At 49.5% G+C, this 16,221-nt stretch overlaps 1 protein-coding gene and 1 long non-coding RNA gene across 5 annotated transcripts in view; one reads left to right on the top strand and one right to left on the bottom strand.

Annotated features, from left to right (window-relative positions):
- The window catches only part of KDM5B (lysine demethylase 5B), a 69,802-nt gene that overhangs the window by 3,197 nt on the left and 50,384 nt on the right, over positions 1 to 16,221 (top strand). Inside the window, exons 1-2 of one of the 3 annotated variants that reach the window (XM_086861978.1) lie at positions 11,032 to 11,098; positions 11,332 to 11,620. The exons of 1 other annotated variant lie outside the window; for it this stretch is intronic. In XM_086861978.1, coding sequence (XP_086718104.1) covers positions 11,483 to 11,620 — 138 coding nt within the window. In that variant the 5' untranslated portion in view covers positions 11,032 to 11,098; positions 11,332 to 11,482. Of the gene's footprint in view, positions 1 to 11,031; positions 11,099 to 11,331; positions 11,621 to 13,612; positions 13,842 to 16,221 lie in introns of those variants that run through there. One more of the 3 variants, XM_086861980.1, reaches the window with a different exon arrangement.
- On the bottom strand, positions 4,461 to 10,837 carry LOC111946109 (uncharacterized). Of its 2 annotated transcripts, XR_015279027.1 has the most exons (4): positions 10,611 to 10,827; positions 10,335 to 10,486; positions 10,064 to 10,239; positions 6,318 to 6,504 (listed from the first exon to the last, which is right to left on the bottom strand). It is a non-coding gene; the product is annotated as an uncharacterized LOC111946109 (long non-coding RNA). The 2 variants fall into 2 exon arrangements; XR_015279028.1 differs by lacking the exon at positions 10,335 to 10,486 and having other exon boundaries at positions 4,461 to 7,737; positions 10,716 to 10,837.

Genomic DNA, 16,221 nt, shown 5'->3' on the forward strand with positions numbered 1-16,221 from the left:
TTAAAATTCTATCAAATAGGTGATGTTCACCCATTCACTCATTCCATTACTTTATGCCCGCTTACAGGAGTATGTTTACACAACTTTTGGTTGTTTTGTCCCAGGCCTTCAGCCTCACTAGGCCTGCTGGCATTCCTGTCAGCATCCTGCCCTACTCTGGCAAGCTGGCCAAGCCAGGCTGTCATCCTTCTGTACTGACTCTGCTTTGCAGTCCCTGTGAGAGCAGAGAGCTTGAGAGCTGCAGCAGTGCTGCCCTGTGCCCATTACCTCTGGGCTCCAGTGCCTCTGCTCTGCCAGATAAACCTGGCTGCCTTTGCACCAGGCCATGGTTTCCTGTGTGTAGGAGATACTGCACAGAAACAAAGCTACAGTGGTCACTATTTATAGTGCAGAGCTATTTCAGTGGGGTGGGCTGGGTTTTTCACTGGCCTTACTGAAGTTTTGTAGCAACTGCAGATTCCAATTATTTTGCAGATTTTTGTCAAGTCACAGAATGGTTTGAGTTGGAAAGGACCTTAAAGCTCATCTTGTTCCACACTCTGCCATGGGCAGGGACACCTTTCACTATCCCAGGCTGCTCCAAGCCCCATCCAACCCAGCCTTGAACATTTCAGGGATGGAGCAGCCTGTGCCAGGGCCTCCCCACCCTCACAGTAGTACCTTTGAAGTCACATTTCTTTTATAACTCTTAAAAGTTTAGGAAGAAAAATGAGTCTGGTACTAAATGTGGAGATGCCATATCCTGGACAGGAGCTGTGAGCTGTTATGGCTGGGAAAACACAGAGTCTTCTGTCAGGAAAAAGATACTGAATTAGGTGACTCCTGATCTTGCCTGTTTTGTCACATTTGTAAAGAACTACTTCAAACAAAAAAGCATTTTCTTTTGAACTCCAAAAACAAAGACTGAGCTTATAAGTGAATTCAGCGGTAAAGAGCTGAAGAACAATTTTCCATCATATTGCAGGGCTCACTGGAAGGGTTGTAGGGGTTTCTTTGTATTAGGGAGGTGGTAACAATTAATCCCTTTGCTCTGTCTGGGTTTGAACTTGAAGGAGACTAACAGTGTAACTTCCAGGCTGTGCAGAGACTTTGATCTACAGCTTTCTCCTGAAAGTCAGGCAAGTAGATTAAAGATGTGGAGTCTCAACTGGCTGTTAATGGGGGGAGGAATGGGAGCATGATGAAGTGGGAAAAATTACATTGCACTGAAGGTTTTGTAGGTGTTGGCTGACAAGATGCTGAGAATACCAGGATACTAAATAAAAAAAAAGGGCAAGAGTCACATGAGGAGTGGTACTATCTGGAGTTTTTCAGTGAATTGAGTCAATTAAATCTGGTCTCCATCTTTCTGCTGCCATGTCCCTGTTCCTTGGCTTTCTGCAGACTCTCCTTTGCATCCTTCATGTGATTTAAAACATGTTGAGTTGTTTAAAGGTGTCCTTAAGCTCTAAGATACTACCCTGTGTTCTCAACCTTCCAGCCCTCTTTCAGGACCAGGTTTCCCACTTTTCCTGCAGCATTATTTTGTTTTCCCTGGTCTGTCAGGAGCTTGGAGTACTTGGGCACAAAAAGTTAAATTCTTGTTTTCAAATGTTTGCTAGAAAACAATAGCTGTAAATACTATGTTTGAAGATCCAGAAACATTTAGGAATTACTTTTTTTAATGCTGAACAGTTAATTAGAAATTCGGAGAGACTTGGGAAGTCTTAGGTGAATTACTCTTTAGGAGAAAAAAAGGGAGATGGATCTGAGTCCCTTTAAAATTAAGCATTGCAGCCCACTGGATGTGCTCATCTTGCCTTTAAGGACTGTTCCAGACTTCTGTGTGGAAGTAAGTGTGTGAGTGCTCTCTGAATTTTGGCTCAATATTGTGCGGTTGTGATTTCAATATGTCAGCTGAAAAGCTGAGGGAGGAACAAGGGTTTAAGCCTTTCTTTGTGAGTTTCAAAAAGTGGGAAGCAAGTCCTGATCACAGGCGGGAATATGGAAATTCACTTTATAAGATTGGGACTGGAAATCAGATGTTAAGAGAGAAGTGGATAAAAATGTTCCAGATGACTTTGAGGTTCGTGTCCATGTGGGTCCAATCAGGTCTCCAGAAAATTCTGCCCCAAACAACATCCCTTCATCTCTGCTCCCCTCAGGAGGTGATGGGTGATGCTGAACTGCCTCTGCTGTGCTGAGGGCCTGTTTGGGGCTTCCTCCTAAGCTGCAGTTCTTTTATCTCTAAATAGTTTTGGCTTGAAATGGTGAGATGCTATTGCTGGGCTCTGTCTCTGCTCTTACACACCAGACAGCTCTGCTAGTGGGACACTGCATCCCCCAGGTCAGGGACAGAGGTACTTGGGCAGTCTGTGACTCTCCCAATCTGTGCCTTTTGTTTGCTGGGTGAGATTGACTTTTCCAAGTACTGCTTCTGTTTTTACCTGTAGCCTGAGCTAGGTGTGCTGGGATCCTTTTGCAGTATCAAGGGGATCAGGAGAAAGAAGGTAAAGGGCAGAAGTGGGCTTTTTCTGTCCATTCTGAAGGTAGAAAACTTTGAAAACTGACTTAATTCTAAGTGCCTGTTGCTGTAAAGTCCAGAAGTTGTGTTTGACTTCAGAAGACTTAAATTGGGACAAATTCTTCTGTCTAAAATGGCTCAAACTTAATGAGACTTGGCTCAGAAACAGCTGAGGGAGCTGAGGGGAGGCTCAGCCTGGAGAAAAGGAGCCTCAGGGGGGACCTTCTGGCTCTGCACAAGTCCCTGACAGGAGGGGACAGCCAGGGTGGGGTCAGGCTCTGCTCTCAAGGCACAGAACAAGAGGAAATGACCTCCAGTTGTATTGAGGAGATTTAGATTAAATGTTAGGGAAAATGCCTTCCCAAAAGGGTGGTCAAGCACTGGCACAGGCTGCCCAGGGCAGTGGTGGAGTCACCATTCCTGAAAATGTTAAAAATTGTGGATTTGGCACCTGGGGACGTGGTTTAGTGATAAACATGGCAGTGCTAGGAGAATAGCTGGACTCCAATTTTTTCCAGTCTCAATGTTTCTGTGATTTTTACCCTGCATTTTTCATCTGTCCTTTCTCCAGGACAAGAACCCCTGAGGTTTGTCAGTGCTCCAGTTCCTGTTTCAGAGGCAGCTGCTGTGAGGGACTTGTTGCAGAGCTTCAGATTGGGGAGGGATTCCAAGCAGTGTTCTACAAGTAGGGTGCAAAGACCTTCAGCATCTTGGTGTTGCTTTTCCATTTGTTAGAGCTCTGTGGCTGCAACTGTCAATTGTATTTCATGTTCTCACCACCACTTGCAAAAGCTGCACTTCACTTGCTCTGCTGAGAGTGGGGACCTTTGTGGCTTTTCAGTTATTTCCAAACTCTGTTGTGGAACCTGCCTTGGGTGGCTGCTGCTGGTGTGCAGTGTTCTCAAAAGCTTGTGATGTCCCACAATGAGCCTGGTGCTGTCTTCTAGCAGTTCTGGAGTTGATTCTCTGCAATTCTGCACAAGTTGCCAGAGCAATGCCCTATGCTGAGTTACTTTTATTTATACATATATATAGTATCTTACCTGCTGGCTATTACTATCTGTCTTGTCTCACCCATGCAATCAAGTTTTCACTTTTACACTGCCCTTGGCACTGAGCTTTGTGTTAAATTGGGAAAAAAACCCCAACAAATCCCTTCCTGCAAGAAGGGCTGTTTTCTTTTGCTCTTACTGACCTCAGTGTAGGACCAGCTGGGTGCTGGAGCAGGGAACTGTGGGGTACCAGGGCTCAGCTACAGCTGCTGTGGAACCACAGACTCCACTGTTCCCTGCTGAGTGGAACAGAATGGTTTCTGCCTTTTTTCTTCTCAACTTCTGTGGCGTGTTTATGTGGAAGGCAGAGCCCATGCATGCATGGAAGTGTCCCAGTCACGTCTCAGTATGTTATAGAACAGTTTCTGCCATTGTCCACAAATGCTTTTGAATCTGCTGTTAATGCCTTGCAGTGAACATATGGCACCCAGAGATGGGGGTTCCTATTCCCTAACTTCCCTCATCATTCCAGCAAGTTACTGGCATTTCCATGCAGAGTACTCCTGTTTCTTGTTTTACTTATTGCTGTGTTTAGTGTTTATCTTCCTCTCTGTGTTTTCAAATTCTATGCCTGTTTCTTTGCTTGTTCACTGCTGTTGCAGATCCTAGCAGAGTGTTTTGGCTCCAGCTTTGCCTATTAGAACATATGTGCACTGGCTTCGTTACTGTTACTGCCTGCAAGTACTTAATGTCTGGTAAGTGTCTGCATGTGTTGGATCTGCCTGATGACACTGAGGGGGACAGCTTGACCCCATACTGCTTTAGACTGTGTTTACTTTGGACTGGTTGTATTAAACACTCATACAGGCACTTCACCTGTGCTGATACACCCTTTTTTTTTGCTAACTGTAGGTGCTGGCAGATCAAGAGTAATCCTTACTGTTGTATTTGTGGTCACTAAAGGCTTTTCTTGGTAATCTTGTACTTCCTTGTGAAAGATACTCTAATGTCTGTTGGAGACTTTGAATTTTTTACATCATCTTCTTCAGATGTGTGTGGTTCCAGGCATGAGGACAGTATCCAAGATTCCTTTGTGAAACTCCCTCAGAACTCTGCATTTGGAGGCCTAATTTTTTGACTGTAAAGCTCCTAAATTATTTCAATTTCCAGGTTGTTTAATGCCACCATTTCCTCTTTAAGTGCCTGTTGGCTCCCCAGCTGCTTTTAAGCTGTGTGCCTTCTCCCATACTCAGTATCAGTCGGCCTTGGTATGATTCATGTGGGTTCTTGCCACCTTTGCTGACATTGTCACCTTTGTCATCACCATTGACTGAAATGTCTTCTCTGCCTTAATTCATGTAGCTCTTGCACATTCTCCATTGTACTTAAGTGATCTGCAGCTATTTCTGCACCTTTAAATCCCCTTTTAGGAGCAGTTTTTCCATAGCTCTATCAGTGAAAGAGCGGTTGAAAACTCAGGTTTAAGTCTGGGTTTTAATAGACAACTCCTTGTCTGTTCAGACTTGGACTGTAAATTTTTAGTGTATTTTAAGTGATCCATGGGTGCTTAGATGGCTTTGATTGAAACCTGGCTAGTAGATTGGTAGGAGAATTTGAGAGTGTAAATCCATTTGGAATGCAGGTGCAGGTACCTGGGTACAAGGATCCCTGAATCCTGTGCCCTTTCCCAAGCTAATGAAGTGTCCTCACTGCCTTGGTAATGTCACCCCTGGTGTGTCTGAAAGCGAGTCCTGGAGCATGTCTGGGTAACCGAGGGGGATTTTGGCTGTAGCAGAGGCAGGAAACCTGACTAGGAACAAGATTTGCTAATTAAACATTTTCTGCAGAACCAGCTTCTCTCCTTGCCTAGGCCCAGGGGTGTCACGGCATGGTGGGAGGGGCAGGGGTTTATTTGGTGTAGCCACACAGTGCAGTTGCACACAGGGACAGAGGGCTGTGCAGGGCTGGCACAGGGCACTGTCTGCTGAGTTGTTGGGAGGCTTCATGCTGCTTCTGCTTGTCCTGTCAGAAAGCACAGCTGAGTTCAGAAAATCCTGGGGGACTGGTTGTGATGGTACCTTGTTTCACTGCATCCAAGGGGCTGGGGCAGAGAAGCAGCATTTTCATTCTCACTAAGTGTTTTTTCTCAGAAAAAAAAAAGATAGGCTTTGTGGTTTCATACATTGTGGCAAAATTGTGTTTCCCAAGTTGCTCTGTTGTTGCCAGGGTTTCACTTTCTCAGGCTTTGAGGCCTGGGGCTGAGCGAGTCACCCCAGGCTCCCTGTACAGTCAGTGCAGAGCAGCAAGGGGTGGGGTGGGGGGGTTGGGTGAGGTTACCCTGACCTATTTTAGGCACCTGCCTTAAGATAATGAACTTCAAAGCCTCACCCTCACTGCCTGTCAGTGCTACACTGGTGACAGGTCCCATGTCAACCTCCACACCATGAGAATCCCACCTGCTGCATGTCCTGCCTGGAAGCAGGTTGTGTCCCACACTGCTGTCACTTGCATGCTGAAGCACAGGAAGGTACAGCCCAAATTACATGAGTGTGAGTCAGTGACTGCCTGGGAGCAAGGTGAGGCGTGTGAAACTGCACCTCAGCTCTGCCTTTCCAGCACTTCCAACAGCTGTGGTTTGCTTATCCTTGTTCTTAGGGTAGTCTGGGCAAGGATTTGGAGTAAGGCTTTACTCAGCTTTAATAGCAGCTAATGATAGGGTAAGGGACTTACAGAATTTTATTAATAAAAGTAGTGCTGAAGGAAGTTGCACAACTGCAGGAGAGCTTCCATATTGGCTCCACATGCTCACCAGCTGTTCTTACCTGGCTGTTGACAGTCCCCACTGGACCTGTGTGCAGCTGGAGGACTTCTGTCCTTGGCCACTTGGTTCCAGACCACAGCTGAGGCTCAGGTTTCCTGCCTGCCCCCTCCGCAGGCCCCTCAGCAGGGTTTCCTGTACTGACGTATCCAGCCTGAGGAGTTAGGAGCTGCTGGGGCTCTTTGGCTCCCCTGGAGTGCAGAAGAGATCACAGAGAGGGACAGGGGTATGGAGGGGCAGCTTCTGGAGGAAAGGCAGAGACATACCAGGGCATCTCTAGATTAAAACCAATGGTTCTGTTGTAGCAAAAGTTGCCAGCAATTCCCCATCTGAGTGCTTCTGCTGAGCTTCACTCAGGGCACAGTGTGACACAGGCAGTCTGCCCTGTCATGAGAGCATGATCCAGTATGGTGTCTGAGCTGGGAACTATGCTGTTAATGTCCAGAGCCCAATGTATTCAGAATACTCCATCATTTTAACCAGGATCCTAAGATCACAGTGCCTTGTCACTTGTCACCCTGTTTCTCAAGGGTACTGATGTGCATCACTATCTCTGGGAGCAGCTGGAAAATGTACACCTCTTTCCTAGCCTTGATGATGACACTTGGACTACGTTGCAGGTTTGTACAGGCTGTTGGTTTGCCCAGGAAAACTGGTTTGGTTTGATCTGTCAGAGATTCTGCTTATTAAATTTGTTTGTTCCCAGGAACCTATTTTCTTAAAGAGCAGAGAAGCTCAGCACATCTCTCCCTGCCCTGTGCTCCTTTAGACATGTAGAGCTCTAATTAGGCCAGACTGTGCTGATGAAATGAGGGTTTTGGCTTCAGTGGAATTTCCAGTCCCTGTGTGGTGCTGATGGTCCCTGGACATGGTAGTGCACCTCCTGGGCAGGATCTCCTCCAGCTTGGTTCTGGATTATTCTGGAGTGGAGCTTGTGGAATGTTATATTTCCCTGAGTATTGCTCATTGCAGAGCCTCTGGGAGATGTTTGCTTGGCTTTTGCAGTGTCACAAGAGCAGATATCTGCTGTCTGCTCAGAAGTCCAGGGTATGGCATTTCCTAAAGCTGCTCTTCTCAGTGTTCCTGTTGTGCTAGGCCAATGGCACTAGCACTTGGTGGATGTTAGAGCAGTGCTCTTGCTGTGACACACAATTAAACCAAACAGGCCCAGACTAGGATGGAGGGTGTTGGAACAAGGAACTGGTAGCCAGCCTTTGTCTGAAGAGGAGAGCTGGTCTAGAATGGCAAGGGCAGGTACACAGAAGGGGGAAAGATTAACTTGTTCTCTGCTCTCATGAGACACCAACTGCAGAGTTGCATCTAGCTCTAGGGTCCCCAGCACAGGAAGGATGTGATGCTGCTGGAGTGAGTCCAGGGGAGGCCATGAAGATCAGAGGGATGGAGCACTCTGCTGTGAGGAAAGACTGAGAAAATTAGGATTGTTCAGTATGGGGAAGAGAAGCTTTGGGGTGACCTAACTGTAGCCTTGCAGTACCTGAAGGGAGCCTACGGGAAAGATGAAGAGAGACTATTTACAAGGGAATGGCTTCACACTGCCAGAGGGCAGGGTTAGATGGAGTATTGGGAAGGAATTCCTCCCCGTGAGGGTGCTGAGGCTCTGGCACAGGTTGCCCAGAGCAGCTGTGGCTGCCCCATCCCTGAAGTGTCCAAGGCCAGGCTGGACAGGGCTTGGAGCAACCTGAGAATAGTGGAAGGTGTCCTGCCCATGGCAGAGTGTGGAACAAGATGAGCTTTGAAGTCCCTCCCAATCCAAACCAGTCTGGGATTCTGTGATCTTCCTTGCAGTGTCTGAGTCAGACATAAATGCAAACAAGTCAATATAGGCTGTGTGAATGAGGTGCTCCAGACAGGAGAACAAATGAGAGGTTTGCACTAGTAGGAAAGTTCACGGTATGGTGTCCATCCAAGAAAACATAAAAAACTTGCTAAACATTCCTCCAGGGTGATGGGACTCCTGCAGTAAAATGGTGTGTGAGGAGAGCTGTACTGCAGCAGTGTGTAAAGGGACACTGGGGTGTGGATGGTACTGGACAGATACCCTGTTTGGAGCTCACAGCTGGGTGAGGATGAAGGGGTTGCCAAGAAAAAAGCCCTGTTGTGGTGAAGAATGCTTGGCTTCAGTTGGAAGCCTTGGCACTCCTCACCTTGGGCCAGCCCTTTTGGATGGCCTTTGCACTACATGTTGGAGTCCTGCTCCCTTATTTCTCTTGGTCCCTGCTTGGTCCCTGCCAGCCCTGCAGCTACTCCTGAGTTAACACTGAGCTGCAGCAAACAGGGGAAATCTGCTCACAGGGCACAAATGGAACAGGCTTGGAAAAAGCCCATCTAATGAAAGGTGTTAATTAATGGCAGTCAACTGAACCATGAAGAAGGAATATCTGCACTCTCATTCCAGCCTAGGGAAATCAGCTTTCCTTCCTGCAGCTTGTGCCTCTAATACTTGGGGAATTGGGTTTCTAAGCCAGATAGTGCTGTGCCACACTAATCCCCTGAACAGAGCAAACACTGCAGATGTCACAGCAGAGGGAAGATACAGAGAAGGTAATGTGCAAAAGTATACATTTGTGGTGATGAAGTGTTTTTGTTAGCAGTAGCAAGGTTAGCAGGAAAGACAAGTAAGATGCCTGTTTGGATACACAGACACTCCAGGGCTTCCTGCTTACCTTAAATCTCCATCTTATCCACCCCTGAGCCACTTTGCCCTCCCTTCAAGGCACCTGTTTTTTATCCCTGGGTCATCCCTTGATCTCCCTGCTCTGCTCATCTTCAGATCTTTGTAGCAAGTGCTTTTTCTTCTCCATCAGAACTACCTAAGTAAAACACCTATGTCTGACTGTTTTTTCATCACAGCCCCATGGGAGGCCTTTAGATGTGACAGAAGTAGCAGAAACAGTTCTGCTGAATGTGGTCCTTCAGCTCTGATGAAAGGAGTCCTCAGGGAATCATTGCAGAAATGGATTTACTTGTGGAATGGCATAACTCACTGTTGTTCAAACATCTCTGCCCCTCAGGGACACTCAGACCCAAAGTTTCAAAGGTAGTGTTCTCCCTGCCAGAGCCCCTCAAGTTTGGGATGTGCTGCAGACCAGCTGTTGGAAGGTGATCAACCAGCTTAATTTTCTCCCCATATGGTGATATTTGGTGACTTGTACTGTAGGGTCTCTAGGTGTAAATGGAAGTACAAATGGATATGGTGCATTTTACATCTATGGTTGAAGCTCTCTGTCTAAACCTGATCTTGCTTTTGTACAAGGAAAGGAGTACAGTGACTTCTATCAGATGCAGGTCAAACTCGGGAAAGGAAAGGGCAGGAGCCTCCTGGAAATTGGAGATGCTCTTGCTGGCTGAGGACCCTCTGGGGCTCCCAGAAGCTGAGCCTGCCTGATCCCCTGGAGCTGCATTAGTGTGAGTCTGGGCCCACCCTGTCCCTGCAAGGGTGGGACTGTCAGACCCCACACCCCGCCAGCCCCCCGGGGTGTGGGTCCTGCTCCTCTGCATCCCCCAGAGACAGGCTCCAACAAGGACAAGCTCAGAGCAGAGGATCTCTCCCTTTGACACCGCCTGCACAAATGCTTTACAAAAGCTGTGTCCACTTTCTTTTTTTTCCTCCATTTTTAAGTAAGGAAAAGAATTTGGTTTGTCCTAAACTGGCCCTGAGCACTTAGTACAAATTTTTGATTCACTGTAATCCTGAGCAGCAGTGTGGACACCCGAGAGTTTCCTCCTCACCCATCTCCTGGGGAAGGTGTTCCTCTGCGGTGGGAGCAGCTGTGTGACATGGAGCTGATTCCATGAGCGTTCCTGCTGTGCAGTACGGTAAACTGAGCGCCTCGGTGCCTGAATCCCAACTCTAGAACTCGGTGTTACTTCTCTAGCCACGGCACTTAACAGTGGAAATTTGAAGCCTGTAAGTGAAGTTTTACAAAAAATTACACCCTGAGCATTGTGTGCACGTCTCAAAAGTTGCAATTGTTTGTTTCATTGTCGGACGTGACAGTACCCGGGTTGGCTCTGCTCTGGACCGGTGGCTTGAAGTACTGAGGGTGACTTTGTGCCTCCAGGGGCCGCGGAAGCCGCGGCTCCGGCGGTGCCGGGGTCCCTGCCGGGGTCCCTGCCGGGGTCCCTGCCGTGGGCCCGGGGGCGGTGCCGGGGCTGGGGGCCGGTCCGGGGGCGGGAGCGGGGCCGCCCCCCCGCGCACGTGCGCTACGTGCGGCGCCTGCTGCGGCGGGGCCGCCCCTCCCCCCCCGGCACCGCCCCCCAGCCCCGCTCCTGAGGCCGGGACCGCCCAGTGTGGGACCCCCGGCGGGGGGAGCTCCGGTAACCGCCGGGGCGCGGGGGGGACACCTCGCCGCGCTCCCTCGGCAACAGGAACGCTCCTTACCCCCGCGCTGCCCGGGGCCGGCGGGCAGGACAATGGGCCGGCTCCCCCCGAACAAAGGGGCCGGGCCGGGGCCGCGGGGGCTCCGCGGCCGGGGCAGACAATGCGGCCGCGCGGAGGCGGACGGCCCCGCCCCGCGCGTGACGTGGTAACGCGCAGCCAATGGAGGCGCGCGAAGAGGCTCTTTAAAAAAAGAAGCGCCGGCCGTGGGCCGCTGTCAGCTGTGCGGATCCCTCCGCGCATGTAAACACAGCGCCGGCGGCCCCGCGCGGGGGGGCGGGACGGGCCGGCCCGGGGGGCGCGAGCGCGGCCCGGGGCCTCCCCGAACCAGCGGTGCTGGGGGAGCGGCCGCAGCGCGCCGGGCCGAGGGGCCCCGCACAAAGGCGGTGCGAGCGGGGGACGCGGAGCTGCGGCCCGGCGGGGCGGGGGGCACCGGGAGGGACTCCCAGCGGCCGCGGTGAGCGACGCTCTCGGGGCCTCGCTCTCCGCCGGGCCCCCGGTAGCGGGTGTCGGATCGGCGCCGCGCGGGCCAGGCCGTGCTCCAGCGGAGCCGCCGCTGTCTCTTCCCCCCGCCCCCAACGGGCCCTCCCCGGTCCGGCCCCGGCGCCCCCGCACAAAGGCGCGGGCGGGGCGGGGCAGCCGCGCCCCCTCCCCTGCCCGGGCCGGGCGGACTCTTTTCCCAGCCCCGGCCCCCCCGCGGACGCGCACGGAGCGCGGCGGCTCCGGAGATTGTTCGGAGCGCGGAGCGGAGCGGCCGCCCCGGCCGGGCCATGGCCGAGTTCCTGCCCCCGCCCGAGTGCCCCGTCTTCGAGCCCAGCTGGGAGGAGTTCGCCGACCCCTTCGCCTTCATCCACAAGATCCGGCCCATCGCCGAGCAGACCGGCATCTGCAAGGTGCGGCCGCCGCCGGTGAGTGCCCGCATGGCGCCGCCGGGAGCGGCCTTTGTGTGGGGCCCGGCCCGGCCCCCCCCGGCCCGCGGCCGCGCAGGTGACCCCAGGCAGGCGGGGTCGCCCCGCCGCCCCTCGGAAGTTTCACCGGGCCGGGGCTGAGGGGACAGAAGGGACCGACCGCTCCCTCCCTGAAGTGGCTCCCAAGTGTCGGAGCTCCCGGTGGGGGAGTCGCCGGAGCGGCCGTGGAGGGAGCGGGGGCGGGGGGGCAGCTGCCCCGGCCGGGCCCGGCCTCCCCCCGGCTCCTGGGGTCGGCCGGGGCCTCGCGCCCGGAGCGGCCCCGCCGAGCCCCGGAGGAGGTGCCGGGGTGTTGCCCTCCATGTTGGCATTGTGGCGATGTGGGGCCGGAGGGACCCGCTCCCCGCCGCCCCCGGCCCCGCCGCGGCCTCCCCGGCCTCGGCGCACTTTTAGCACAGAGAACTGTTTCTCAAGTTGGACAAGACAAAACTCCGCAGCCTTGAGTTTGGCTGGTGGCTCTGCGAGCTGAAGCCTACACAGACATGGCCACCATTTTAGAATGCAATCCACAGTGGGAAGAAGTAGTAAGCCTTCATCTTCATCATCATTATCTCGACCGATGGTGTAGTAAGCTCAAAATTAGGGTATGAATTCTGATTTCCCCTTGTTGGTAGACTCAATTCACTAAAAAATGCTGTGACGATCTTGGAACCATAGTTTTGTATAGTCAGAAATGTTAGTTTGTTTAAAAGGTATGAACACCCCCATTGGTGAGGAGAGGGGCTTCTCAAAGTAAAAATCTAATTAAACAATATGTAAATCATCTTTATTTTGAGTGAATTGCTCTTCCCCTAAGTGGAGCGTGGTGCGAGTCTTGGAGTGGTGCAGCCGGGTAAGGCAGTTAACATGACGGCGACAACTAGAATGTTAAACAGGCTCTGAGCTTACATCTCCCTCAGCAAGGGGAGAGCTGACAGAACAGTTCTGTGGACTGAAGTTTTGCGAGTGAGACTTTGACTTCAAAGAAGTAACGTTCAGAAACACACACTCCTCACTTTTGTATTTTGGTTGTTGCTGGGACTCCTGTTGTGTCCATCCTTTTTCTTCTGAATTAAAATAGTAGTAACTTGCTGAGTTAGTGTCTGAGGTGGCAGAAATGTTTGTAGCAGAGTGAATTATGTGAATCTTGCTGGAGAGGAAGGAAGGTGTTTCAGCTGTCTGGAGGAAGAATCTCCGGTTGCTGTGTGAAGACCGCTCTTGAATTTGTGCCCTGGTAGAATGTGCCAGGGCTTCTTTTCATGCAGGGCAGCCAGATGCTCAGAGTTAAGGGGCTAAATGGTTTTTGTTACAGAGTCACCATTGAAGTTCTGTAGTATTTTTTAGTAGACAATTTAGGATTTTAAGCTGCCAGCAGTGTTTCAGCAACTGTGACCAGAACTGCTTTTTCTTTTTGGTCAGGTTTCTTGGGGCAGGGGGAGTTTTTTGTTTGGGTGTTTTTGTTTTTGAGGGGTGTGTCTTTTTTGTTTTAGAAACATCTCATCGAAAAAAATTCCCATCTTTCTTGGCTGCTTGTGTAAAAAGCCAAAACCTTATCAGAAAGCTGCTTGTAGGATGTTATCTGTTTGAGATCATAAATCAACAGCCCTCCAAAGGACTGAATTACATATTGCAACTGTATTTTCAGCCGTTCTCATCTCTTCTTCCTGAAGGGGCAGGTATTATACCAGATATTACACCAGGTGTTGTGCCTGCCTGGCCGTGTGATCAGCTCTTTGAGCGTATTTAGAAGCAGGATGAAAATAGTTGGAGCTGCTGAGGGCTGAGCACGGGTAGTTCTGTGGAGCCTGGCTTTGGGAGAGCTGAGCTGCCATGGCTTTATCTGCCCTTGATAATGCCTGGGATGGCTTGTGAAGTGCGTGGTTGGTTGAGCGGCCTGGAGCATAGAGGGAGCTCTTCCAAAGCAACCAGAAAAGCCTTTAAGTTGACGTAGTTCCTGGCCTTCCCCCCGCGATCAGGGCCACAGTGAATATTCAGTTATTGTTGTATTTTTGGTGTAATCGAGGGGTCTGTAATACTGTGAGCTAAAGACTGTACTAGCCTTTGCACAGCAGTGTGTGTGTTCCATATGGATGCCTTGTTTGGTGATGGCTGGGGTTTGGAATCTTCCTGCATCTGAGGGAATCTCTTGCCGGCGTGCGCAGTCTGGTTACGTGCTGGGGAGCAGGTAGGCAGCACCATGAGCTGTCAGGATCTGTGCCGAGAGAGGAATTGAAAATACGATAGTTGGGCTGGCATAATTTTAGTTTAGACCTTGCTTGTGTTTCTCTCTATGAGCAGCAGCATGGAATAATGTTGTGTGATGCCCAGCTGTAGCTTTCCCATTTGCTCATGAACAAGTCTTTGCTCCGGAGCTGGCTTTGATGCTCCAGCACACACAGGAGAGCTCCCTGGGCTCTGAAGGACCAGCAGCAGGGCTTTCTCTGGTCCCTTTCTGCTGCCATTAGCTGGGAACCAGGTGGGCCCAGAGAAAACTACGCCTGCAGTGGCTTCTTGTGTGGCAGCTTTGGAGGACAGTGACCTGTTTAGTGAGGGGATATTAAGGCAGCTGATGTGCAGAAGACATCTGGGTGGAAGACAGAGGATTCTGGGTGATCACTGCATGTTCACAAGATGAAAGAACATCCAGGAATATAACAGGAGGTCCAATTTCTGCGTGGCAGTTTCCAGTTGAGCACCCAAAAGGAGTTTTCTTCCCCTTCATTCCAGTTCTAGCCAGCACCAATGACTGAGTTTTGCTCTTGTTTGGTGATTCTGAGGTGCTGCAGTGACTGGTGGGAGGTGCAGCAATAACCAGCTCACTGGCACTGTGTTCTCTGTGGCCTTTTGTCAGCAGTGTGGAGCATGAGTAGAGAGTCCCATTGGCAGTAAAATGCTCAGATGGTGGTTGTTCCTGATAGTTAAAGAGCTGCATAAAGTAGAGATTTAAATTTGAGTCTGTTGCGGATCTCTGGGGGAAGGGGAGCTGGATACAGGAAAGTGGGTGGGGTACAACTTGTTTGCAGTCCATCAGGTGCCATTTTGTAGTTAGAATTTTCTTCCATGAACCAAAAGCACCTTTTATTAGGATTTCTTCATTTAAACAGTGTCTGGTAGTTTGGAATAAGCTAAGTTTACTCCAAAACTTGGCGTGTTAAGTGGCGGCCTTGTATTCTAGAAGCTTGTAATAGCTCTGCAAATCAAGGATGCATTTAGGGGGTCAAATGTGGAATTGCTTGAGAATGGAGTTGCTCTTCAAAGTAGGTAGTTAATTCATGGAATCGTAGTAATTAATGGAAGCAAATAGTCTAACAAATATGAAGCTTAGCTTCAAGAGTTAACAGTAACATGGAGAGCAGGAGTGCTATCAAATGCTCCAAGCCTTTCTTGAAGATGGACTCTTCCTTCACTTCATTGCATTGTTGCTTTGCCTATGTGAAGAGATAATAAATAATGATTACTTAAGCCTTACTTACCATATAGATGCATTTCAAAATACACAGTATTGTACAATGTACTAGAAACATCATAACTTTTCCAAGGCCAAGCATTAAAATTGAGAACATCCAGACTAAATTTCATTGCTCTAAATAACATGAATATGGATAAGTGCTGTTAAGCCTTTCAAATAACTTAAAGCAAGAATTTAATGATTAGAAAGTCTGTATTAGCAGAGCTGGAATTTTGAAGGAATTGACACTGGAGTTATCAAAATTACTGATTGTCAGTTTTCAGTAAATCCTGGAATACTGGTGAACTTGAGAACACGAAGAATCAATTTCCTTAATGGTTTAAGTTCTTTTTGGGTGCAAGGGTGCCCCTCTAGCTCCAGAGTGGAAGAATGTCTGGAATAGTCCCAGATAGGAACTTGGGTGGTGATAGTGTAGAATACAGCTGTATGAACACTGCTGTGGTCAAATTAGTTTTATTTTTTTTCCATGAGACCATGTATTTGGTTAAGTCAGTTGTGTTGTCATTGTCTGAGATCTAGAAATTAATTACATTCAGTATTCTAATAATGGAAATTACTATTGTGCAAAATTAATACACCAGATCACAAATTATTTCAACTACTAATGAGTGTTTGTAATGAAGGATCCCTTTCTAATGGTGTCTCACAACCTTCAAGCCAAGGGTGTGTAATTTTCATTACAAGTCTAGAAGAGCAAAAGCTGTGATTCTGAATGGAGTTATGGTGGTGGCTCATTGCTTTAGAGGGATCCCAGTTGCCCAATAAACAATGGATATTATGAAACAGTAATCACTTAAGTAGGACTCAATGAGAAGGTCTACCTTTGGAACAATGGAGCATAGAACATCTTAGAGGAGGAAGGAGTGTAGGAAAATAACTGTGGATCCCTGTGGAAAGCAGTGTGATGGTGGAATGGGAGCTCTGGGGTTTCTCACTGATAAATGGGGGGATTTTACCTCTGTGGCAGCATGAGAGTAGAAAATTCTGCATTTGGGATCCTGCACTCATTGGAGGATTTTAAAAATATTTGACAACTGGAGAGGGCGCAGAGAAGCATCAGAAAAGTTTGGCATGTGAAATAATGAATTTTGAAATA

This window comes from Cyanistes caeruleus, chromosome 24 (genome assembly GCF_971803275.1).
Source record: "Cyanistes caeruleus chromosome 24, bCyaCae1.hap1.1, whole genome shotgun sequence".
NCBI lineage: Eukaryota > Metazoa > Chordata > Aves > Passeriformes > Paridae > Cyanistes > Cyanistes caeruleus.